We start from the raw sequence: 27,239 nt of genomic DNA, 5'->3' as shown, positions 1-27,239 counted from the left end.
CCATGGACGGGAGGAAGGGTATGACAACTGAAGACGAGATGGGATAAATCTGTGCATGAAAGAGAGAAATTTACTTTGGAAGAATTCCCAGGATGAGTTGATGTCAGAGGCGGTAGAGATGGGAGACCAGTCCAGATGATTGATGGCTGCTTGAAGACCGTGCCAGTTGGCCTGAGTGAAATGCCAGACTCGTCGACGCTGAGGAGGCTCTCTGAGAATGGTCAGAGAGATGTCCACTTTAACAAGCACATGACCAGATGCGCCGATTGGAGCAGAAGAAGAGCAGCAGACATTTTCAGGGAAGTTAGTCATAACCAAGTCCAGAAGAGAAGATGCTCCGTTGAGTGAGATCCGGGTCGGGAAATTGACAGATTGTGTCAGTCCCAGTGAGTCACAGAAGTCCTTTGCTGAAGAGCCATGGCTGGTGAGAGAAGTACCCACACCCAGCCAACTGGCATGGTGACAATTGAAATCACCACATATGAGGAAGAGAGAGTTGGGATGGGTAGATAGAAGTTGGTCCATATTATCAGACAGCGAGATGTCGATGGAGTCATCACTCTTTGGTGGACGGTACAACACACATTTGAACAAAAGGTGGGAGCGAAGGGGAAGCCGTAGCCAAAGGTATTCCTGGGGGTGAGGTGGAGAGAGGGCAGTGCAGGGCGAGTGAGGAAGAGAGCTTTTTATAAAGATAGCAACCCCACCTCCAGGACAAGGCTCAGGTCTATCATACCGGAGGAGGGAGTAACCTGGGAGAGATACCAAGGAATCAGAGACATCATGAAGGAGGAAAGTTTCTGTTAAGCAGATCACGTCTGGTTTGGCAGAAGCAACCTGTATGGAGAGATCAGTCAAGTTTGAGCGAAGGCCCCGGATGTTTGAGGTCCATACTGTTAAAGAAGAGGAAGGGGGAGCATCGGATACAGAACGGGGGGGGGGGGGGGGGTGGGGGGGAGCTGTAGGGTAAGATGTGGAAGAGGAGGAAGAGGTAGGGAGAGCTGTTGAAGGTGTGTCAGAGATTTCAGAATAGCTTGGAGAAAGGGAAGAATGGGATGGACAAAAGGTTTGATGGTGATTGGGTGAGGGGCAGTGAGGTGTTATTTGAGGAGGGGGAAGAGTAAGGCAGAAGGTTGAGGGAGATGAAGGTGAAAGTTGGAAGGGGGAAGAAGTGGGGAGGATGCTTTGAGGAGGAGGGGTGAGAGGGGAGTCTCGGAGGGGAGGATTGAGGAAGAGTCTCGGAGGGGAGGGGTGTGGGGGGAGTTTAGGAGGGAAGGGGCAAGGGGGGAGATTTGAAAGAGATGGGTGATGGGGATGATTTGGAGGGGAGGGGCAAGGGGGTAGATTTAGAGGGGAGGGGTGATGGGGAAGATTTGGAGGGGAGGGGCAAGGGGGAATATTTGAAATAAATGGGTGATGGGGAAGATTTGGAGGGGAGGGGCAAGGGGGTAGATTTGGAGGGGAGGGGTGATGGGGAAGCCTTGAAGGGGAGGGGTGATGGGGAAGTTTTGGAGGGAAGGGGTGATGGGGAAGTTTTGGAGGGGAGGGGCAAGGGGGAATATTTGAAATAAATGGGTGATGGGGAAGATTTGGAGGGGAGGGGCAAGGGGGTAGATTTGGAGGGGAGGGGTGATGGGGAAGCCTTGAAGGGGAGGGGTGATGGGGAAGTTTTGGAGGGAAGGGGTGATGGGGAAGTTTTGGAGGGAAGGGGTGATGGGGAAGATTGGGAGGGGAGGGGTGAGATTGGATTTTGAAAAGTGTACGATTAATGGGAAAATAACATTTATTGCAAAATGAGTTTCTTGAGACCTTCGAGTCAAAAATACGTTTGAGGATGCTGAAGGATGGGTGGAGTGCTGGAGAGTTTAGGGAATGTATGAAAGAGGCACTGTAAGAGATGGAATTTTTTTTTGGAATCAATAGATTTGGTGAGCAAGTCGAAAGCATCCTTTTATAGAAGAAGAAGAAAAAGGTGTTATAGTACACGACAGAATACAGTTCTTCAGGGGACAGTTTAAACATTTTTTAACAACGTGATCACGTGATCACGAACAACGTGGTCGAAGAACGAACGAACAAATAAGAACGAACAAACGGATAAGAACAGAGAAGGAAATATTTTTTTGGTTTTTTTTTTTTTGAGTTGAGATTTTAATACAAGGAAGCATGGGGTGAAAAGACAGGGAAAAACAGAGACCAAAAGTAATTGCAGCGCGATCGAAGAACCGCTGAGACAAAAACAAAGCCTCAAGCCAAGGTCGGACACGGTAGCCTACTACACTAGGCCTCAGAATACGCGACACAAACTAACCGACGATTCTGTACACAGGTATGAAAAATCAACATCGAGAATCCTATTAAAGACACACCAATAGGTACATACACCGAAAGAAAGATACAGTGATGACAAAAACACAATTGTGAAAGATTACTTAACTTCGAAAGCGTGCGCTCATGGACAGCTTTGAAGAGACGTGACCTCCAGTCTCAATTGATGGGGATATTTACAGGGAATCATTTATAAGGGAAATATTTACTAAAATTTACTAGTGAAGGTTCTAAAAACCGTAACAATATCTTTGCGATCGGTTCAGCAGTTTTTACGGTACCTTCGAACAGACAGACAGACAGACAGACAGACAGACAGATGGACGGACGGACATTTGGTGAATTATAGTAAGATTTGCATGTTATTATGACGTCACATACGACAAAACGGTATTTTTTTCCCAAATGTGTAACATTTTAATGTTTCATCGAAGCAAAGATGACTGTCCGACGACTGACTTATGACCTAGTTTTCACTGTAGTCTCCTGCACAAGGCTCAAATGATTTTTAGAATTACTAATAGTAGCAGTCCGTCATGTATGAGTCATGTATGAAGGTCACAAATCGGGTCGGATCTGGCTCTCAAAAATATATTGTTTCGGTTCATAACTGTGATATAATTCGAATGCATCATTTACTCTTTCTCTTTCCAGGTAAACGAGTAATATAATACAGCAGCCATGGACTCAGGCCCACTCAAGTTATTGAAACCAAAGACGCGGAAGGTTACCGTCGACCGAGGTAAAGTGCGTCATCTGCCAAAAGGAGGATTAACACAAACTGAGACACAGCTTGATCCAAGGACTTAAACCATTCCTTGTTGCTCTCAAAATAGGGAAGGATGCTGGAATATGCATCCAGTATAATCGATTGGAATCATTGATACACGTCAAAGACAATAACGAACTTGTATTCATCGAGCCACAACCTCATATACTGTGGCATAAGAACTGCTACTCATCATTTACGTCAACAACAAACTTGATGGTTTTAAAGTCGCTTGGTGAAACGGAAGCTGCATTGTCGTCAACAAGTCAAAGACAACCTCGAGAATCATTTGACTTTGAAACATTGTACTTGTTCTGTGGCTTAAAGTCTTACAGAAAGATAGGACTTTGGTGAAGATAGCGACTTTCAAATTCGGAAAGACTCTTGAGAGAAGAGCCAAAGCGAGAAATGATACTGAATTATAAAGGAGAATTGGTGGGCGACTTCAACAAGCTGATTGCGTTAGAGGCGAGGTACCATAAAGATTATCACATTTGAGGGAAGGTACCATAAAGATTGTCATATTAGAAGCAGGGTACCATAAAGATTGTCATATTGGAGGCAAGGTACCATAAAGATTGTCACATTGGAAGCAAGGTACCATAAAGATTGTCACATTGGAATCACGATACCATAAAGATTGTCACATTGGAAGCAAGGTACCATAAAGATTGTCATATTAGAAGCACAGTACCATAAATCTGTCACAGTAAATATACGGAGCCAGCAAGTCAGACTACAGCAACCAGTTCAGCACATGATGCCACATTCAAAGAACTTGTTTCTTACATAAAACCTGAACTTGCAAAGGGCAAATACTTTGATGTGAACTACTTCCTGAATCGTTACCATGAACTGCTGAAACAATACATGCCACAGGACAAAGTGGAACTCTAAATGCGCCAAGATCTTAAGCACAAGTTGTAGACAAGGTGCAGCGACATCTTCCAAGTTCAAAATCTTGGGCACCAAATGAAGCCGGACTTGGTTTTGGCAAAGCCCTTCGAAATTCAGGATACAATCAACATAGTGGCAAAATTGAAAGAAAGACTGACTGCCACACAGGTTGCGGCAGGTATCCAAGTGAACTGTGGTGAAGCCTTTTCCTCAAGAGGAGTTGTTCTCTTCCATGCTGCATTAATATAGCGTACAGCTCTTCAGTCACAGGAAGGAACATGCCACCAGCCTCTCATTCCTCAGGATATTTCGGCTGAAAATGCAGAGAAGCATTCCTGTTAGATGATGAAGTGTAAACATTTATATGTTGGATCCTTTCACGAGTAAAGGAAGGGTGCTTGGATACTATCAGCAAAGATGACGTAAAATAGACTGATAAATTACATCAGCATGTTCTATCCATTGGCCAGGTGACAATTTCAACAAGGCTTCTGAAACACTGAGTGGATCCCATCATGATGTTGGTAATATGGTCCTCTTAGTCTTTGACTTGTCGACGACAATGCCGCTTCCGGTTTACCAGGCGACTGTAATTCCATCAAGTTTGTTGTTGACGTAAATGATGAGTACCAGTTCTTATGCCACAGTCGATGAGGTTGTGGCTCGATGAATGCAAGTTCGTTATTGTCTTTGGCGTGTATCAATGATTCCAATCGATTATATTGGATGCATATTACAGCATCATTCCCTATTTTTAGAGAAACAAGGAATGATTTAAGTCCTTGGGTTGAGCTGTGTGTCAGTTTCTGTTAATCCTCCTTTTGGCAGATGATGCACTTTATTCGGTCTACGGTAAACTTCTACATCTTTGGTTTCAATAACTTGAGTGGGCCGGAGTCCATGGCTGCTGTATTATATTACTAGTTTACCTGGAAAGGGAAAGAGTAAAGGATGCATTGGAATTATATCGGAGTTATGAACCCTAAACGATATATTTTGGAGAGCCAGATCCTATCTGATTTATGACCTTCATACATGAGTCATACATGTCGTACTACTACTATTAGTAATTCTAAACATAGGGGCAATACCCCTGGCACTCACCTGGTGGAGTAAACGGTATACTGCACCTATACTAAACGGTATACCGACAGACGCGCTTTTTATTGTGAGGCAGTTGCAGGAGAAGTACATGGAGAAGAGGAAGAAGTTGATTCTTGGGTTTGTTGATCTGGAGAAAGCATTTGATAGGGTTCCACGTGAAGTAGTGACATGGGCATTGAGGAAGTTAGGAGTGGAGGAATGGTTGATCAGAGTAGTGATGGCAATGTGCAAAAGAGCACGCACAGCTGTAAGGACGAAGGATGGGAACAGTGGTGAGTTTGAGGTGAAGGTGGGAGTGCATCAGGGGTCGGTACTAAGTCCACTACTTTTTGTAGCTGTGATGGAGGTGCTGGCTCGGAACGTAAAGGGGGGTTTACCGTGGGAGTTATTGTATGCAGATGATCTGGTGTTGATTGCAGAAAGTATGGATGGACTGAAGGAAAAGATGAACAAGTGGAAGGAATGTATGGAGACAAAAGGTCTGAAGGTGAATATCGGAAAAACGAAGGTGATGGCAAGTGGTAAAGCATGTGGTGAGGTGGAAAGAACTGGGAAGTGGCTGTGTGCTGTGTGCATGAATGGTGTCGGAGTGAATTCCATTCAATGTACAGTGTGTGCTGAGTGGGTTCATCAAAAATGTAGTGGTTTGAGAGGGTCATTAACCAGTGTGGCAGCTACATTCAAATGTAAGGTGTGCACAGAGGGAGCTGCAGATTGAGGAAATGTTGAGGTGGATCTTGGAGACGGCGTGAAGCTGGAAGGTGTGAAAACATTTTGTTACCTCGGAGACATGCTGAATGGAGAAGGTGGATCAGACTCGGCAACGGTTGCTTGAGTGAGATGTGCATGGAAGAAGTTCTGGGAACTGAGTGGCATGCTGATGAGGAGGAGAGTGTCGTTGAAGCTGAAGGGAAAGGTGCATGCTGCATGTGTGAGAAGTGTTATGATTTATGGGAGCGAGACATGGGTAATGAACGTAGAGCAGCAACGAAGGCTGGAAAGGGTGGAAATGTGAATGGTTCGGTGGATGTGTGGAATATCGTTGAAAGAGAAGAAGACAAATGATGAATTGCGAAAGATGATGGGAATAGAGCCTGTGATGGATGCTGTGAATAGAAACAGGTTGAGATGGTTTGGTCATGTGTTGAGGAAGGATGAAAGTGACTCGTTGAGAAGAGTAATGGAAATGAATGTAGAAGGAAGTAGAGGACGGGGAAGACATAGAAAGACTTGGCTAAAGATGGTGGAAGAAGAAATGCGGGAAAGGGGGTTAACCAGGGGAGATACAGAAAATAGGGCAAAATGGAGAAGATTGTCATGGGGACCGCAAGGCTAACCCCCGCTCTTGCAGGGAAAATGGCCTTAAAATGCCTGTTGTGTTGTTGTTGTACATTTGGAAAATCACCATTAACGTTACGATGAAAACTAAGGCTTAATCAATATATTCCAGACCCTACATCCCATACAATGTACATCTTTGATAATCTAGATATATTTGCTATTACATGTCATTATCTACATGATATGAGCTGCAAAGATGCACCAGAAAATACACAGTGAATATATAAAACGGGAAAATTTAAAAAAGACTATTTTGCATGTTTGTGATGTCATAATTGAATGTAAATTAGCGCCACAATAGGAATAAACGACACCATTGTGTGTAGAACAGTCAGACCTTTCATTCAACACCAGAGTTGTTTCGAGTCTCTGTAATAAGAAAGCGATACGAGTTGGAACAAATTTAGTCATTTTTGGTGGTTACCATGGAAACGGTTCTGCAAAATATAATTGCACCACTTTCAGACTACGTCCACCCTGGCGATGACCCCCATACACCTCCCTAACATCTGGTACCATTGGCATTTTTCTAGCCGACCACTTGTGCTTGGGTGCTGAATTCACATTTGAATAACAAAGCGAAGTTCAAGAGATGTAAAAGGTCTCTTCAGTATTTAAGAGAAAAAGCACCCATAAAGTATAGAAGCAGGAAGTTATACGTGTGCCTGGCGAATGAAAACACGGATACTTGTGTGAGCATGTTCATTTGAACCGGCCTGTCTCACTGTCTCAGTCCTACCAATCGTGAAGCGTGTGTCTGCTATTTCTGCGGCTGTTGCCAAATGACATAATAGATGCTCTGGCAATTAATTACGTAAGCGTGGGTGTGGTGAATGATGATCGTGTGAGTGCTGCATGCCTTTATACACAACGTGTGACATGTTTGAGTGACGCTCGTTCCCTCCCTACTTACCGTAGAACGGACAGAGCTTCCACGTGTTTGATCAATGCCATTTTGCCAAGGAAATTCTGCCGAAATACTTCAAGCACAACAATATGGCCAGCTTCGTGAGACAGCTTAACATGTGTAAGTATGCAAGGAAGGAGACGGTACACCTGCTGAAGGCTGCAGAGTCTGTCATCACCAATACATTCGTACATTATCCAAATTCGTCATTATCTGCACAAGTATAGTGTATTTATTATGCACCGGATAGACAAAATGTGGGCACTTGGAAGAGTGAGTTCCAGCGCTGCTAAGAATGTGAGGTGGACACCTGCTTCCGCGTGGCAAAGGCGCAAAAAGGTTTGAGATGCGAATGTAACTCGTCATTCCGTGCCTGTGTCACAGAAGTGATTACTTTTCAATTGTGGATATCGTGATCTGTCTTTATATTGATTCGCAAAATGTTCAGTGAGGTTTTCTTCCCAGCACAGCGTACATAGTTTGTTTTAAATTACTATCGTGTAACAAACAAAGGAAGTTTGACATCGTTGGTGTGGTGTTAGATGTGTGATTGTGACCCGCCGGCGGATCTTCCAGATGGTTTCCGGAAGGTGGTCGGGATCGAGCAAGGTGGATTATTCAAGGCCGAGAAGGACGGCACGGAATTTCAGCATCCGTATTTTGTTCGTGGGTGTGAAGAACTCTTGGAGAACATAAAGCGTAAGGTGTGGGCACACTCAGTCGCTGTCTCTCTTGACTAATTCTGAGGCTGTGAATTAAAGGATTTTAATCGAGTGCGTCGTACAATCAGAAGAGCAAGGAAGTTGGAGTTTTGTGGTGTTGAAGGAGGGATGGGACTCGTCACGGGCGTTTTGGATTTATCATCTGATTCAGTGGTTTATTTGTATACTTACAATTGTCTGAGGATGATCCAAAACGTTGTCTTTTCCTTTTTACTTACAAAATGGAAAATCATTGTTTTTTAATTTATTTTTATTACCTCCACCACCAAAGGTGGACAGAGGTTACGTTTTCACCCCTGTCTGTCTGTCCCTTTGTTTGTCTATCTGTCTGTCTGTGAGCAGGATATCTCAAAAAGTTATGGACGGATTTGGACGAAACTTGGTGGACAGAATGGGTGTGTGACAAAAAACAAACTGATTCGTTTTTGGTGAAGATCCGGATCCGGTTACCTGAATTTCTTAAGTGATTCTTCACCATTGAGCGAGGGAACCAAAAACAATATATAGCAGGATATCTCAAAAAGTTGTGGATGGATTCGGACAAAACTTGGTGAGGCGAGTTGGTTAGATGACGAGAACAAGCCGATTCGATTTGGGATATGCGGATCCAGATCCGGCCTATAGGTGGGATACAAAACGTAAACTACTTAGCCTGGTTGTGGTGTGCGCTCTACCGAGTGCCATTCTAGTTTTAACTCGCATTTGTATTGTTTACAAAGGCGAACAATCAAATCGACCCCAAACGACGTGAGGGCATCAGTCATTGAATGCAGATCAATGGCTTCAAGACGATGTGCTGACATGCCTACTTAAAGGAGAGGAGAAAAAATGTGTGTGTGTGGGGAGGGGGGGGGGGGGGAAGAGGTGGAGAATGGGGGGAGAATGGGGGGATGTGGAATGGGGAATGGGGCACATGAGAAGGAGAAATATACAGCAGTAAATAAATATAAATAAAGCAACATAAAACTGTTCAAGACAGAGAAAACTGTTCAAGACACGCAAAGGTGGTTTCTGGGGTAATGGGGACAACTGATGGGTGGCAGAATACATTTATAGCCAGTGCTACCTTCCTCTAAGCCTAAGGGGTTACTCTGGGAAAGTAGTCGTGAGTATCTCATCCAACGTAGGCACAGGGAGTATCGGAGAGTAGAGGAGGTCGAGGTGAATGTTCACAGGGAATGAAATGGTGCACTCTGATTATTTGCACAAACAAGTGTAGAGATTATTCGGTCCATTCATCAACCTCCTTTTGTGAGTCGAGACGTTCTTATGGTCTTGCTCCTAAGACCGGCAAAATGAAGTTAGGTACTGCTGATCCTACTTTTGTATGACTGGATGCTGATGCACCATAACATTTGCATTGGTGTTTAAAATGTTAATTCTTACAGATCTCTGCAAAGCTGTGAGTAATTGTGGTCTCAAAACCAACACTTCCTCATTGGAATCTCCCGCGATGACGCTATCTCCGAGGGCCTTTCACTTACTCACCGCAGGCAGGTTGGTGGTCTTTCCGTCTTCTACCGACTGCTCTCCGGCCTTGCTCCCCCAGCTCTCTCTGGGCTCTGTCCCCCAAATATTCCTACAGGTCGCACAAGATCTGCCTGCAACCCTCTTATGGTTAAACTGCCAAAATCAAGACTCTCTGCTCACCTTCACTCCTTCATTCCTCTTTTCTCCCGCCTCTGGAACAAACTCCCTCACTCTCTTCAATCCCACTCCACCCTCCAGGTCTTTAAAACAGCTGTTCACCACCATCTCTTATCTTCCCCCATCCAAAACCGTGATCTTTTCTACCCCCGCTAATTTCACCCCAAATCCACTTTTTTGAAATACCAACTTCTGTCCTGGAAGTCCTTGGTGTCCTTGTGTTTTATACTTCCCCCACCCCCACCCCCCTTCCCACGCCTCCTCCCCCCAAGCCCTCTCCCTCCCACACATCTCCCAGCTCTCAAATGTTGTGTTTGTGTGCTTCCTCTTCTCTCCCCATCTTGTCTTCCGCTCCCTCTTTTTATATATTTTGTTTGTCTGGTTGATTTGTTTGTGAAATAAATGTTAGCTCTTTCACGAGCCTCGATTCAGTATACAAAAAAACCCAAAAAAAAACACAATCCAGAGCTTGACACACTCGGCTGAGAGGTTGTTGTGTTGTGTTGTGAAACTCCCAACAGGCAGAGGACAAATCGATGGGACTGATTCCCAAACAGTAGCACAGTTGGTATGGATTTGATAAAATATTGTTACGGATCTCGGGGGTCGGCGCTCCCCTTATCAAGGGGGGATTAATCCCCTTGTCCTTTAAGCTGGCCGTCCCGAGTTCTGGAGCTATGACGTCACTTCCGGTCAGCGCTGGATAGGGTGGTAGGCCAAATTGTTCCTATTACCTAATTACCAGCGCCTTCCAGGAAGCGAGGAAATGAGCCCCGCCCGAGCCGCCGCGTTAGTGGACACGCCAAGCGAAGCGAGCCGCGACTCAGGCCGTTAACAATGACTAACCCGATTCTGAGCTGTTCCTAATCGTGCTACAGGTACTCAATTGATAGAAAGGATGGATGCGATCGGATTAGGGAAAACCAAGAAAGAACAAGGCAATTTATTTACAAACCAAAAAGAAGAGGAAAGGAAAGAATGTACAGGAAGAAGAAGAAGAAGCAGGACACAGGGCAGGCTTAACTACAGTCTTAACTTACGACCCCAGACAAACATACGCACTCACACGGGGATTGTAGCTGGTAGGGTGGAAGGTCCAGGTAGATGGTCCAGGCGATGGGGTCCAGGCTCCGGTCCCGCGGGCGAAACCCGGCAGGCAGCTCCGCGTATGGTGGAACGCGAGCGGACCTTATATATGGCGGGGGGGGGGGGGGGCGGGAGGGAGGCTGGTGTCCTTCAGCATACGTAATAATTGTATGGCTGTGCCAAACGCACCCTCTCCAAGGTTCTCTTACAGCGTCAGCGAGTGAGTCCTTTCGCAATGTGCGCTCCTGGATCAGTCCCGTTACAGGGGGTTCTTCTGCGCAGTACCATAGAAAGCAGTCCTTCAATAAAGCACCTTTCCCAATAGTCCCTTTTCATAAGCGCTGCTGAATGAGTCCTTTACGATCAGACGTCTCCACGCAGTCCTCCGAAAGAAGTCCGTCCTCTCAAGTCTGTTTACAAGAGCGCCACTGAACAAGTCCCCTCCAGTCTGTAAAAGGGCTTTGCGCTCGCGCTTTTATAACGCGAGCCAAAATCACTCCGTGCTCCACAAAGGCCATGCCCGTCGGTGATCTTCCCTCAGCCCTGGTTGGCTGGTGGGGGCTTACCGGCCACGCCTTTGACGGCTAGTTGACGGGCCACACCTTGTTCCTGGCGTTCCGCCCCCTTTTTCCTCGAGCCGACCGCATGGTCAATGGCGGTGCCTGAGCGAACGCTGCTGGCAAGGCGCGTAATGGCGGCGCTTGGAGAGGGAGGTCGCGAAATGGACGGAATGGATTGGGACCTACTCTTATTTAATTGATGCAACGCAGATTCAACTATTGGAAACATGGCCTTATCTGAAACACATAATAATGAAATAACTGGAATTTCTAAGGTGGCCTACGTGTTGCTGTGGCCTAACTAAGGGTGCTACCTTTAACCTTTAATGTCATGGGATATTTACAAGTGATTATTATTTACAAGAGTGTGGGTTCTAAAACCGCAACAATATATATTTGTACATGTCTTAATCCGCCGCAATGCAGCGTATTCTTTATTCCGGCATCAAATCCATCTTCCTGATGTGGAAGCCTGGTTTCACCATACATTGGAAATTGCAGGAATTAATAGTTTATCTAGAATGTGTTCCCTTTTTGAACAAAGCTGACGTCATAATTACATCATAATTCGAATTTAGAGTTGAAATCGACATGTTCCACGTTTTACATCATGTTTTCATATTGACAAATTGAGCAGCTTCATTCGTGAAGTTGAACGCGGTGGTGTCTGATTGGCCACTTTCTCATGCTCTTCCTTCTGAACAATGCAGTCGTTGTCCATGACCATACTGTTTCCGTAGAAACACAATGTCCGTGATCAGTTGGAGTCGTATTCGTGTATGGCACCTTATCTGGTCACCATTTGTCCATGGAACTTCCATCCGCTTCCCACCACAAAAAGTAACTTCGAAAGGACATTTCGCACATCAATTGATTCGGCAAGCCCGGTCGATCCCGGTCCCGGTACGGCCCGGTCCCGGTCGAGCCCGGTATGGCACCGGTCGATCCCGGTTGATTGCTGAATTTACGCCAGGGGGGTTGACTCCGCCTGTCATCCTTCCGAGGTCGGCTAATTGAGTACCAGTTCACTGGTAATTCCCTGTTTGTCGTTAAAGGCGGCAAAAAGGGTTGGCGTCAGGAAGGGCATCCGGCCATAAAACATTGCTTCAAAAAGGGGACCGAAAAACAACAACAACCATGGTTCCCGAAAAAGGCCAACCCCCGCCTTGCGGGGAAAAATGGCCTCTAAAGGTGGTTTTTATTTATTTAATTGATTCGGCAAGCACAGAAGCTCTCCAGGGCACAGCCAAGATGAAAGCTTGAACCACACTTACACTCTATAGTTTTCAATACAGCTCGTTGTTGTGGACTGCAACCGGTGACATCATTGTTTCCACTGGAATTCTCGCTTTTTCATTCGATAAAATATCGAGTGTCACGGCAGGAGTGGGCATACTGGATGGGCCATTGGGCCAGGGTGTTAAAAGTGAAACTCCCATGTTTCTGATATAAAGTTCATTAGAAATGAACGGCACATATGGTGAAATGTCACCTCCATTATGACGTTATCATAATCCTCTTTTCTCATTTGCTGTAATTTAGTGTGGAATTTACAGATCCCACCTTGTTCCTGGTTTAAAGGGTTGGGCATTAGGGTCTGTAACCTTGGAATGTTAATCAATGATAAGGTGCTGTTCACTGAAGGGCTGACAGGACAGCTCGAGGTAACGCACGGGCTTTTGACCTGAATCGTCTGGTTTTGATCCATCAGACTAGTTAGTGCTTTACTGGCAGGGCCTTGGATCGGTGATTGTTCTGTCTGTTGGAAGACCTGCAAGCATTAGCTAGTGGGGTTTAAAGATCCCATGGTTTATTTTGTAACGAGCCGTTGTTGCCATCGCTCTGGGCAGGAATTTGGATTTTGGCCAGACTAATGCGGTGAAGGAAATGGCAAATTATGCCATGCACTTTGTTCCCCAAGAAGCTACTTTGTTCGTCCTCGACACCCTGGAATAGGTATTTGATGAATCATAAGAGCATTGGGTTTATTAAGCTTAATAGGGTAGGAAGGATCTTGGGTATGAATTGGACTCGGTGTGCAGGGCCGGGGGTAAGTCAAATTGCTTGAGATAGTGGTGTATCTCGAACCGGTAGTTCAAATATATGACCAACAGAGTTGAGGTGTGCGGTGAGCCTGGATTTTGTGATTTTAAGCAGGTAAGGGTTACTTAAGAACGCGTGTCCCTTGGAGGAGCTGGAGAAGGTCGAGAGGCCAGAGGAGCACAACCTCAGGAAAGATAGTAAAAAAACAAAAACGCAAATAATATAATAAATGATATATGAGCTTTATCGATCATGTGGAGAAGGCCGAACTCGTCACGGACAAGGTCGCAGTTCACGGCCATGGCATTCCTGAATGCCAGCAGAGCTTGTGACTGTAAGCTGCTTTGCAAGTCGACCCTTTTTCCAACACTCTATACATCCAAGTGGTTATGCTTCGACCGTTGTTATGGATTTTGTATGACAACATGAACACAGTTGTATCGATTTAAGCTCACACTACATCTGCACCGATGGTGGGTCGGTGGCTGCATAAATAAATAAATAAGCGAGCAAGTCAATCAAATACCGAGAGTAAGAATGGTGTCTGGAACACACCTGCTTGGAATCGTGGAGAAACAACAGTCTTAGCGTGTCAATGCATTGTTTGTGTAACATGAGCCTTGCGATGACATTTGTACCCTAGCAACCCTGTTTCTGCTATGTGCCAGCTTTTGTTTAACCGGCCTTCTCTGTGCAAGTTATGAAATAACCGAATTCAGACATGAACAAGACAAAGTTAGTACGGATGGGACATGCACTAACTTTGTACGAACATGTACCGATTATTTTGTTTTCACGATCGAAGGACGAGTGTGGTTGGGTTTGAGGTGTGCGAATAATTGCGGTATTTTTCACGTTGAGCTCGCACGTGTAACAGTTCTCTCTTGCTTTGTGACTGTATTTGGAGGTGCAGGTGTCCACGCTGAAGCCAGACGAGCTGCGGATCCACCAGGGGGATGTCGGACGCATTTTGAACGACGTGAAGCATATGCGCGGACGGCAGGAGACGATGGACAGCCGTCTCCAATCCCTAAAACTGTAAGCTGCCCGAGGATGTTATCGGGGTGGGGCTCAAGCTGCTTCCCCCCCTGACCATGAAGGAATAGTCCTGTACTAGTGAAACGTGGCAAGTTGCAGTTCGAAGTTCATCACTGGTGAATTTGTTTGTTGATCTGAATTCAGTTGTGTTTTTTATTTTATTTGTTATAGATCTGCAACACTTTGCTTTGACACAAATGGTGAAGAACATAAAACATTTGATAAATTCTGATGGCAGTGCCAACCCAGCAACATCAACAAAGCTCATTTAATTACGAAGTAGTCACCCATACTCTATCTCATCCGCGACTTATCCTATTTATTTACCAATCAGTGTTTCTCCACTTGTAATTGTCATGGTTCCCTTTGTGAGGCAATGTTTTTATGGCCGGATGCCCTTCCTGACGCCAACCCTTTTAGTCGCCTCTTACGACACGCAGGGATACGGTGTACCTATTCTAAACCGGGGTACACACCGGGGGGTTGCTGCATGTGCTGCATGTGCTGCATGTGTTGCATCGTTAAAGCTGAAGGGAAAGGTGTATGCTGCATGTGTGAGAAGTGTTATGATTTATGGGAGCGAGACATGGGTAATGAACGTAGAGCAGCAACAAAGGCTGGAAAGGGTGGAAATGCGAATGGTTCAGTGGATGTGTGGAGTGTCGTTGAGAGAGAGGAAGACAAATGATGAATTGCGAAAGATGATGGGAATAGAGCCTGTGATGGATGCTGTGAAGAGGAACAGGTTGAGATGGTTTGGTCATGTGTTGAGGAAGGATGAAAGTGACTGGTTGAGAAGAGTGATGGAAATGAATGTAGAAGGAAGTAGAGGACGGGGAAGACCGAGAAAGACTTGGCTAAAGATGGTGGAAGAAGAAATGCGGGCAAGGGGGTTAACAAGGGAAGATGCAGAAAATAGGGCAAAATGGAGAAGATTGTCATGGGGACCACAAGGCTAACCCCCGCTCTAGCAGGGAAAATGGCCTTAAAATGCCTGTTGTGTTGTTGTTTTGTAGTGTTTCACCACTTGGAATGTGATCGGTTCCTATGTTATGACTTTGAAAGGCCAGCAGAGGGCGAAAACGATGTGTGCATATATTTGACATTGACCGTGTCTGTCATCTCTCGTTGGGGCAAATTGCAACATGCTCATGTAAATTCGACTCATTGCCCATGACTGTCGGTCTATGGCCACATGGTCCAAAGGGGAGTGCTGCGTCAAACGCACCACAAATGGGGAGCGGTGTGTCAAACAGGCCAAATAAGTGAAGCAGTGCCGGCTTGGGATCCTAGGATCCTGGGTTCGAATCCTGGTTGATCGCTGAATTAACGCCAGGGGGGTTGACTCACTACTCAGCCTGTCATCCTTCTGAGGTCGACAAATTGAATCCCAGCATGCTGGGATGAATGATCACGGTGTGTACCCCGATTTAGAATAGGTACACCGTATCCCTGCGCATCGTAAAAGGCGACCAAGGGTTGGCGTCAGGAAGGGCATCCGGCCATAAAAACATTGCCTCAAAAAGGGAACCATGATTGTCATGGGGCCTGCAAGGCCAACCCCTGCTCTAGCGGGGAAAATGGCCTAAAAACGATCATTCATTATATATTCAGTGTCAAACGCCAAATAAGTGGAACAACGTGTCAAATAGGCCAAATAAGTGGAACAATGTCAAACAGGCCACAGAAGTGGAGCGATGTGTCAAACAGGCCACAGAAGTGGAGCGATGTGTCAAACATGCCAAATAAGTGGAGCAGTGTCAAACGCCAAATAAGTGAAACGTGTCAAATAGGCCAAATAAGTGGAGTGATGTCAAACAGGCCACAGAAGTGGAGCGATGTGTCAAACAGGCCACAGAAGTGGAGCGATGTGTCAAACATGCCAAATAAGTGGAGCAATGTCAAACAGGCCACAGAAGTGGAGCGATGTGTCAAATAGGCCACAGACATGGTGCGATGTGTCAAACAGGCCACAGAAGTGGGGCGATGTGTCAAACAAGCCAAATAAGTGGAACAGTGTCAAACGCCAAATAAGTGGAGCAATGTGTTATATAGGCCACATACGTGGAGTGATGTGTCAAATAGGCCACAGACGTGATGCGTTGTGTCAAACAGGCCACAGACGTGATGCGTTGTGTCAAACAGGCCACAGAAGTGGAGCGATGTGTCAAACAGGCCACAGAAGTGGAGCGATGTGTCAAATAGGCCACAGACGTGATGCGTTGTGTCAAACAGGCCACAGACGTGGAGAGATGTCAAATAGGCCACAGAAGTGGAGCGATGTGTCAAACAGGCCACAGACGTGGTGTGTTGTGTCAAACAGGCCACAGACGTGGAGCGATGTGTCAAATAGGCCACAGAAGTGGAGCGATGTGTCAAACAGGCCACAGACGTGGAGCGATATCAAATAGGCCACAGAAGTGGAGCAATGTCAAATAGGCCACAGAAGTAGAGCGATGTGTCAAACAGGCCACAGACGTGGTGCGATGTGTCAAACAGGCCACAGACGTGGTGCAATGTGTCAAACAGGCCACAGAAGTGGAGCGATGTGTCAAACAGGCCACAGACGTGGTGCGATGTGTCAAACAGGCCACAGAAGTGGAGCCATGTGTCAAATAGGCCGCAGACGTGATGCATTGTGTCAAGCAGGCCACAGAAGTGGAGCCATGTGTCAAATAGGCCACAGACGTGATGCATTGTGTCAAACAGGCCACAGACGTGGTGCATTGTGTCAAACAGGACACAGACGTGGTGCGATGTGTCAAACAGGACACAGAAGTGGAGCGATGTGTCAAACAGGCCACAGACGTGATGCATTGTCAAACAAGTCACAGAAGTGGTGATGTGTCAAACAGGTCACAAAAGTGGTGATGTGTCAAACAGGTCACAAAAGTGGTGATGTGTCAAACAGGTCACAGACGTGATGCGTCGTCAAACAGGCCACAGCCGTGATGCATTGTCAAGCAGGTCTCAAAAGTGGTGATGTGTCAAACAGGTCACATGAGGGGTGGGGGGGAGTGAAACTATCTCGCCCTGCAGGGAATGTCTTCATATATTGAAATCTCGTGGCACTTTATGTTCACATAAAGCACATTATCTCTGCCTTCCTGACGCCTTTCCCAAAATGTATCTTGAGATGTAGATCGTTTTGGCAAAAAGACATTTTGACTTGTCCAGCAAGCAGATGTAAGATGGCGTTTCCATGTTTATTATTTATCTTGTAATTATCCAGTTGAAGCAAAGCGATCCTTTTCATTTTGAAATCGAGAATCACAGGTTGTCATCATTCTGTGTGTGAAGATTATATTCAGATTCCCAACGCACACGCCGCATCTTAACTCGTGCATGTTCTTCAGATTAATTTTGCAAATGTGTATGAAGACAATAAAACCTCGATCAAAGTGCTAGCATGTTCCCTTACTATAGTATTACGATGGTTACCATATGTCTGATAAACTACAACGCTTTAAATTTCAAAACACTTTTCACAAATGCTAAAACGGACACAATGTCCGTTGATGTCTGTTGGTGCAAACATTTGACATGGAGCCCTCGTGTGTCCACCAACTGCGTTTTAGTCTACCGTAGACTGGCAGGGGGCCCACGTTGCCCCCTCTCACAGACACTTGTATAAACACAACAAAGATTGATTTCCCGATGAAAGGAGGGCACAATCCCAAAACTCGGGGATCAGTTTACTTGTTGCAGCATCCAGTATCGCGACTGTGACCGACACAAAGCAATCTGTGTTGAATGAATTGTACCTTTCGCGAGTGCTGATTATATTTACTCACTGTCGTTGCACCTAGCCCTCCTTTCCTGCGCAGGCTTGTGAGAACATCACAGACTGTGTATTCTTAGCCACGGTGTTACATGAACAGCCCGCACAAATAGCTCGTCGTACATTCTGAATTTTGTGCGTTTTATTGTTGGGAGAAGATAAAACCACCTTTAGAGGCCATTTTTCCCCGCAAAGCGGGGGTTTTTCTTTTTTCTTTTTTTCTTTTTTAATTTATTTGTTTTCTTTTTTTTAATTATTTTTTTTGTATACAAGATCGAGGCTCGTGAAAGAGCGAACATTAATCACACAGAAAGACAAACCGACACATAAAACATATAACATCGGGAGCGGTAGACAAGATGGGGAGAGAGGGGGAAGGACACAAACACAACATTTGAGAGCAGGGACCGAGAGACATGGAGACATCGAGAGATCTGAGAGAGGGCGAGGGCTTTGGGGGGGGGGGGGCATGGGAAGGGGGCGGTGGGAGAGGTATAAAACATATGGACACTGCCAGGACTTCCAGGAAAGAAGTTGGAATTTCAAACAAGGTGGATCTGGGGTGAATTAGCGGGGGTAGAAAAGATCAAGGTTTTGGATGGGGGAAGATTAGATATGGTGGTGAACAGCCGTTTTGAAGACCTGGAGGGAGGAGTGGGATTGAAGAGAGTGTGGGAGTTTGTTCCAGAGGCGGGAGAAAAGAGGAATGAAAGAGTGAAGGTGAGCAGAGAGCCGAGATTTCGGCAGTTTAACCATCAGAGGGTTGCTGGCAGATCTTGTGCAACCTGTAGGAATATTTGGGGGACAGAGCACAGAGAGAGCTGGGGGTGCAAGGCCGGAGAGGAGTCGGTAGAAGACAGAAAGACCACCTACCTGCCTGCGGTGAGTGAGTGAAAGGCCCTCAGAGATAGCTTCATCGCGGGAGATTCCAATAATTCTGAAAGCTTTGGTTTCAACAGCGTGAAGCCGAGCTAGGTGTGAGGCAGGAGCACCGGCCCATAGGGGAGAACAGTATTCCATTGAGCTGCGGATGAAAGCCTTGTATGTGGTGAGGAGCTCAGGTGTGCCGAGGAAGGACTTCGCACGACGGAGGATGCCCAGTCGGCGACTGGCTTTGGAGGCCAGCTTGGAAATGTGGTTTTCCCAAGAAAGATCATGGCAGATAGTGAGACCCAAAATCTTGAGCGACAGAACTTCTTGGAGAGGATTGTTGAGAAAGTAGATGGGAGGGTTGTCCAGTCGATCTTTTCGGAGAGACATAGTAAGAGTGTGAGATTTGTCAGGATTGAAAGACATGTTCCACTTGTTTGACCAGTCTGTGATTTTGTCCAGGTCTTCAGAGAGTGAGGAGGCAGCAGACTGCCGATCTGAGGGAAGAGGAATGGAGCGGCAGAGAGTGGAGTCATCAGCAAAGAGATAGAGAGGATTTTCGAGAGAGTCAGAGAGATCATTGATGAAGACCAGAAAAAGCACGGGGCCCAGAACACTGCCTTGGGGAACTCCAGCCTGAACAGGAAGAGGAGATGAGAGAAACCCATTCAGGGCCACACGTTGACGACGACTAGAGAGGAAGTCCGCCAGCCATGCGTGGAGATTTCCATGGATACCAAAGGAGGAGAGTTTGGTGAGCAGAGCGGGTGTGCCAGACCGTGTCGAAGGCACGTGATATGTCTAGGGAGACAGCTCTAATTTCCTGTTTGGCATTGAGGACCTCCATCCATTGTTGAGACAGCAGAAGCAGCATGTCCAGAGTAGAGTGACCTGGTCTGAAACCAAATTGATGATCAGAGATCAAGCCATTGGAGAAGAGGAAAGATTTCATATCCGAAGCAATGATGGATTCCATGACTTTGCTGATAATTGGGAGAAGGCTGATTGGTCTGTAGTTGCTAGGATCTGTTTTTGCACCTTTTTTGTGCAAAGCGGTGATGTTGGCTGATTTCCAAGCAGATGGCAGTTGACCTTGAGCAAAAGAGAGGGTGAAGAGAACAGAGAGAGGGTGAGATAGAGCAGCAGAGCAGGATTTTAGGACCCGTGGGCTGATGCCGTCGGGTCCAGTTGCAGAATCAGAATCAGAGTCGAGGGTTGACAGAAACTTTTCCACCTTGTCAGGAGGAAAGGACACGGAGTCCAGGAGCAGCAGGGTACGACTGGGTATGGTGGGTACAGAGAGGGATGGGTTTGGGACACAAGCTTTAGAGGCAAACACAGAGTTGAGGCATTCAGCTTTTTCACGTGCGGAGTCAGCTGTGTAGCCGTTTGAGGTAAGGGAGGGGATGGAGGGGGAACAAACACCAGAAACGGATTTGACCAGACGCCACCAGGATTTGGAAGAGGGAGACAGATAAGAGAGTTCGGTCTTGACAACGGAGAGATATTGTTTCCTGGCTCTCCTGAGGGTGGACACACACTTGTTTCGGGCTTTGTGAAAGGAAATGAGATTTCCTTCCGTTGGATTTGCTTTCCAGGAGACGAAGGCAAGTTGTTTCTGGGCAACAGCCTCACCACAAGATTCCGTGTACCATGGACGGGAGGAAGGGTATGACAACTGAAGACGAGATGGGATAAATCTGTGCATGAGAGAGAGCAATTTACTTTGGAAGAATTCCCTGGATGAGTTGATGTCAGAGGTGGTAGAGATGGGAGACCAGTCCAGATGATTGATGGCTGCTTGAAGACCGTGCCAGTTGGCCTGAGTGAAATGCCAGACTCGTCGACGCTGAGCAGGCTCCCTGAGGATGGTCAGAGAGATGTCCACTTTAACAAGGACATGATCAGATGATCCGATCGGAGCAGAAGAAGAGCAGCAGACATTTTCAGGGAAGTTAGTCATAACCAAGTCCAGAAGAGAAGATGTTCCGTTGACTGAGATCCGGGTCGGGAAATTGACAGATTGTGTCAGTCCCAGTGAGTCGCAGAAGTCCTTTGCTGAGGAGCCATGGCTGGTGAGAGAGGTACCCCCACCCAGCCAACTGGCATGATGACAGTTGAAATCACCACATATGAGGAAGAGAGAGTTGGGATGAGTAGATAGAAGTTGGTCCATATCATCAGACAGCGAGATGTAGATGGAGTCATCACTGTTTGGTGGACGGTACAACACACATATGAACAAGAGGTGGGAGCGAAGGGGAAGCCGTAGCCAGAGGTATTCCTGGGGGTGAGGTGGAGAGAGTGCAGTGCAGGCCGAGTGAGGAAGAGAGTTTTTGATAAAGATAGCAACCCCGCCTCCAGGACGAGGCTCAGGTCTATCATACCGGAGGAGGGAGTAGCCCGGGAGAGATACTATGGAATCAGAGACATCATAAAGGAGGAAAGTTTCTGTTAAGCAGATCACGTCTGGTTTGACAGAAGCAACCTGTATGGAGAGATCAGTTAAGTTTGAACGAAGGCCCCGGATGTTTGAGGTCCATACCGTTAATGAAGAGGAAGGGGGAGCATCAGATACAGAACAGGGGGGAGGAGGGGTAGGGTAAGATGTGGAAGAGGTGGAAGAGGTAGGGAGAGCTGTTGAAGGTGTGTCAGAGATTTCAGAATAGCTCGGAGAAAGGGAAGGATGGGGCGGACAAAAGGTTTGATGGTGATTGGGTGAGCCACAATGAGGTGTTATTTGAGGAGGGGGAAGAGCGAGGCAGAAGGTTGGGGGAGATGGAGGTGAGAGTTTGAAGGGGGAAGAAGCGGGGAGGACGCTTTGAGGAGGGGGAGTGAGAGGGGGGAAATTGAGAAGCAATGAGGGTGGGGAGATTTGAAGGGGAGGGGTGAGGGGGGAGTTTGGGAGGGAAGGGACAAGGGGAGGGATTTGAAAGGGATGGGATATGGGGGAGATTTGGAGGGGAGGGGTGAGGCAGGAGTTTAGGAGGGGAGGGGCGAGGGGGCGTCTTGGCGGGGAGGGGTGAGGGGGTAGTTTAGGAGGGAGGGGGCAAGGGGGGAGATTTGAAAGGGATGGGTGATGGGGAAGATTTGGAGGGGAGGGGTGATGGGGAAGATTTGGAGGGGAGGGGTTATGGGGAAGATTTGGAGGGGAGGGGTGAGATTGGATTTTTGAAAGTGTACGATTTATGGGAAACGAACATTTATTGCAAAATGAGTTTCTTGGGACCTTCGAGTTAAAAATACGTTTAAGGACGCTGGATGGAGGATGGAGTGCAGGAGAGTTTAGGGAATGTAGAAAAAAGGCACTATAGGAGATGGATATTTTTTTTGGGATGAATTGATTTGGTGAGCAAGTCGAAAGCAGCCTTTTAAAGAAGAAGAAGAAAAAGGTGGTGTAAAATATGACGGAATGCATAACTTGAGGGGAAAGTGTAAACATTGAAGGTTAATGAGTGAAAACTATCTGAGGAAATGGGGGAGAAACACGTGGTCGAAGAACGAACGAACGAATAAGAATGAATAAACGAATGAGAACAGAGAAGGAAATGTTTTTTTTTTTTTTTTTTTTTTTTTTTTTTTTTTTTTGAGTTGAGATTTACACAAGGAAGTAGGCTATGGGTGAAAAGACTGGGAATACAGAGAACGAAAGTTATTGGATCACAAACGATGGACCGCTGAGAGAAAAACAAAGCCTCAAGGTTGTACAGTGCACACTGTACAAGGCCTCAAGACACGACACGAATTAACACGATTTTCAATACAGGTATGAAAGATTTGCACCGAAAAATCTTCGTCGGGACACAATATACGTACAACACCATAAATAAATACAGTTTTAACGAAAATACAAATGGGAACAATCACTTAACTTCGATTTCAAATCGTTCGCGACGCGGCAAAGGCCTTGCTCGCGACACGGCAAACAGACGATCAATTTATGAAAGATAAACACCGAGAAACAACCAAAGTTGCACACAATAACTTCACACACCGAAAGATAAATACAGTTTCGACAAAATACAATTGTGAACATACTTAACTTCGAAAAACGTGGAGACCGTGTGGAGCTTCGAAAATCCCTCCCACCGTCTCCGAGATCTCGCGAGACCCTCCTAGAGATCTCGCGAGGGTTGGCCTTTTTCGGGAACCGTGGTTGTTGTTGTTTTTTGGGTCCCCTTTTTGAAGCAATGTTTTACGGCACATTGCTCCCCTCCAAGGAGAAGATATTAAAGACTAATCTACCGGCTTTCTTGACACATCTTCTAAAGTACAGTGTATACTGTATATGTGAAAGAACCCAAGATGCTAAGAGTCAAATCTGAATGACAAAGAGCCTGGATATGTTTTTCTTACTATGACAAGATTTATTCTCCGAGTATGCTCTGCGTTTCATGATAATAATCCTCATTGCGGATTTAAAGTTGCGGTTGAGGAAGGATGAAAGTGACTGGTTAAGAAGAGTGATGGAAATGAATGTAGAAGGAAGTAGAGGACGGGGAAGACCGAGAAAGACTTGGCTAAAGATGGTGGAAGAAGAAATGCGGGCAAGGGGTTAACAAGGAGAGATGCAGAAAATAGGGCAAGATGGAGAAGATTGTCATGGGGACCGCAAGGCTAACCCCCGCTCTTGCAGGGAAAATGGCCGTAAAATGCATGTTGTTGTTGTGTTGCGGATTTAAAACGAAGCTTTATTGCACGTTGGATTTTGACTGATATTTTGTGTCTGCTGTCATGGCAACATGGCTCGCCCGTTTTTAATCTAAGAATGATCTACAAGTGCACCTCGGGGAAACCTTGCTTGCTGTGTCTGCCTTGCAGCGAAAACCAGGAACTGTGGCGCGAGGTCGTTAACCTGCGACAAAAACACGCACAGCAGCAGAAGGTCGTCAATAAGGTATGGACCTGTGCCCGGAAATCATTCCAGGTCCGGTCGTATTAATTCGCTTCAACTCGACTTCGTCCTTGTTGTTTGTGTCTATTTTAAAACTTTCCAAACGATCCTGGTTCTCATTTTCGTCCCATGTTACCCATAGTGTATTTTCGTCCCATGTTACCCATAGTGTATTTTCATCCCGTCTTAGCCAGCGTGTAATTTTGCCCCATGTTACCCGTAGTGTATTTTCATCCCGTGTTACCCTAGTTTATTTCTTGTCACCTTTAGTCAGAATTTCAGAGTGATGTCTCCCTCACGTGTGAACAACTACACTTGCATAAATGTCATTCTCAAAAGCGCCCGTTTCTGTGTATAAAATTTTACGGAGGAAGAGCAAGTGCAATCTGGGCCTGTGCCAAGGTTTCGGTTTTTATGCCAAAGTCGCCAGTGGCATTATGTTTTCGGATTGTCTGTCCATCTGTCCGTTCCTCCCTTTCGTGCGTCCGTCTCGCCGTCCATGATCATTTTTTTGTCACCACGATAACTTGTAAACCCTGAAGGGATTTTTTAAAAACAAACTTTGTAAAAAGGTGTATTATGATGCAAATATGAACTGATTAAATTTAGAGTTTTAAAGGTCAAAGGCTTTACTTTTCTTTTTTTTCTTTTCTTTTTTTCCTTTTCTTTTTTGTATACAGAATCGAGGCTCGTGAAAGAGCTAACATTTATCACAGAAAAAAAAAATCAAATAGACAAACAAAATATATAAAAAGAGGGAGCGGTAGAAAAGATGGGGAGAGAAGGGAAGCAGACAAACACAACATTTAAGAGCAGGGACATCGGGAGATGTGTGGGAGGGAGAGGGCTTGGGGGGAGGAGGCGTGGGAAGGGGGAGGGGGTGGGAGAAGTATAAAACAGAAGGACACCAAGGACTTCCAGGAAAGAAGTTGGTATTTCAAAAAAGTGGATTTGGGGTGAAATTAGTGGGGGTAGAAAAGATCAAGGTTTTGGATGGGGGAAGATAAGAGATGGTCAGGCTGAAGGTCAGGTGCCCTTTAATTGAAAATGTGTTGCTGCAATAACTTATGAACCACTCGAGATATTTCAACCACACTTGGCAAACGTGCTGACTGTAATACAAACGTGAACTGATGCAATTTTACATTGAACAGGTCCAAAGTCAACGGTCATGTGCACTTTGAAAATTATTTTGCAGACCATAACTCGAGTTAGAAGCATCTAATGTTGTCTCTCTTCTACTTGTGTCTTTCCTCCCTCTCCAACTCTCTCTCTCCTCTCTCTCTCTCTCTCTCTCTCGATTCGTTGGCGGGCATATCCGTTGGCGCATTCGTGTCAAACCCTACTTTTTTCTTTTCTACACTTTATAAAGCTCTTTCTTTTCTATACTATGTCGAGGCTCATGTAAGAGCTAACACATATAACATATGATAAAGGGAGCAGGAGACAAGAGGAGGAGATAGAGGGAATCACAACACCAGTAGAGAACAGGGATATCGGGAGATCTGTGGAATGGGGAGGGCTGGGGCGGGGTACACGGGATAAACAGGATGGACACTACAAGGACGTTAAGGAAAGAAATCGGAATTTGAAGGAGGTGAATTTAGGGTGGATTTACGGGGGGTTAAAATGATCAAGGTTTTGGATGGGGGAAGATTAGATATGGTGGTGAACAGCCGTTTTGAAGACCTGGAGGGAGGAGTGGGATTGAAGAGAGTGTGGGAGTTTGTTCCAGAGGCGGGAGAAAAGAGGAATGAAAGAGTGAAGGTGAGCAGAGAGTCTTGATTTTGGCAGTTTCACCAGAAGAGGGTTGCTGGCAGACCTTGTGCGACCTGAAGGAATATTTGGGGGACAGAGCACAGATAGAGCAGAGGGTGCTTGACGGAGTGGAGTCGGTAGAAGACCGAAGGACCACCAACCTGCATGCGGTGAGCAAGTGAAAAGCCCTCACAATCGGCTTTATCATGGGAGATTCCAATGATTCTGAATGCTTTGGTTTCTAAAGTGTGAAGCCGAGCTAGGTGTGAGGCAGGTGCACCAGCCCAGAAGGGAGAGCAGTATTCCATTGAGCTGCAGATGAAAACTTTGTATGTGGTGAGGAGCACAGAAGTGTATGTGGTGGTGAGGTGAAGAGCATGTCCAGAGTAGAATGACCTGGACTGGATCCAAATTGATGATCCGAGATCAAGCCATTGGAGAAGAGGAAGGATTTGATATCAGAAGCGATGATGGATTCCATGACCTTGCTGATTATTGGGAGCAGGCTGATTGGTCTGTCGTTGCAAGGATCTGTTTTTGCACATTTCTGGTGTAAAGTGGTGATGTTGGATGATTTCCAAGCAGAATGCAGATGACCTTGAGCACATGAGAGGGTGAAGAGAACAGAGAGAGGGTGAGATAGAGCGGCTGAGCAGGATTTTAGGACCCGTGGGCTGATGCCCTCTGGTCCAGTTGCAGACTCAGAGTCGAGGTTTGACAGAAACTTCTCCACTTTGTCTGGAGAGAAGGACACAGAGTCCAGGAGCAGCTGGGTACGATTGGGTAAGGTGGGTACAGAGAGAATGGTTTGGGACACAAGATTTTGAGATAAACACAGAGTTGAGGCATTCAGCTTTTTCACGGGCAGTGTCAGCTGTGTCACTGTTTGAGGTAAGGAAGGGATGGAAGGGGAACAAACATCAACTCATAGAAGAACTGTCACACACTAATCACTCACATGCATACGGAGAAAGCAGACAACACAGGACTTGAGACAAACATGGCCGTTGATCTTTGAGGGAAGTTACACACCGAGTCCCAGCGGTGCCAAATAGTGGTGGCACTTTTCTTTCCGCAGTCAGCGGAGAACCTTTAGAGAAATCCCCCCCTCCCGAAAGGATGCCATCCCCCAGTGTTTATCTGTGCTCTATTCTCTAAATGCTGAGTGTCAAGCAAGGAAGCAGCATGTACCAATTTAAAGTCTTTTGTATGACTTGGCTGGGTTGCGAACCGCTAACCTCCCAGAGTTGGAGCGGACACTCCAACCATTACACCACCAAGTTTGGTGAGGTTTAGACTTTTCCTTTTTGTTGCTCTTCATGTATTTGAACCTTTCGTCTCATCTATGCTTCTGAAAAGATAACACATCAATTGATTTGCCTGATGGCTGTATTTTTCCAAGTCCCCTTAGGCCACAGCTCAGCTGTCTTTGATCCTCTTTAGGTGGCCTGACCAAGGACCACGAGTTTTATGCACCTATACCTCCACCTTGTT

The 27,239-nt window shown here is 46.1% G+C and overlaps 1 protein-coding gene across 12 annotated transcripts in view; it reads left to right on the top strand.

Annotated features, from left to right (window-relative positions):
* Positions 1-27,239, top strand: part of LOC137417995 (heat shock factor protein) — a 58,331-nt gene that overhangs the window by 8,791 nt on the left and 22,301 nt on the right. For all 12 annotated transcript variants that reach the window (XM_078786061.1, XM_078786058.1, XM_078786063.1 and 9 more), the window contains 4 exons: positions 7,358-7,466; positions 7,923-8,050; positions 14,318-14,442; positions 23,915-23,990. In XM_078786061.1, the coding sequence (XP_078642187.1) occupies positions 7,358-7,466; positions 7,923-8,050; positions 14,318-14,442; positions 23,915-23,990 (438 nt within the window). The remainder of the gene's footprint in view (positions 1-7,357; positions 7,467-7,922; positions 8,051-14,317; positions 14,443-23,914; positions 23,991-27,239) is intronic.

Source organism: Myxine glutinosa, chromosome 10 (genome assembly GCF_964187855.1).
Source record: "Myxine glutinosa chromosome 10, kmMyxGlut1.1, whole genome shotgun sequence".
Taxonomy (NCBI): domain Eukaryota; kingdom Metazoa; phylum Chordata; class Myxini; order Myxiniformes; family Myxinidae; genus Myxine; species Myxine glutinosa.
This window is presented reverse-complemented; position numbering and strand designations above follow the sequence as displayed.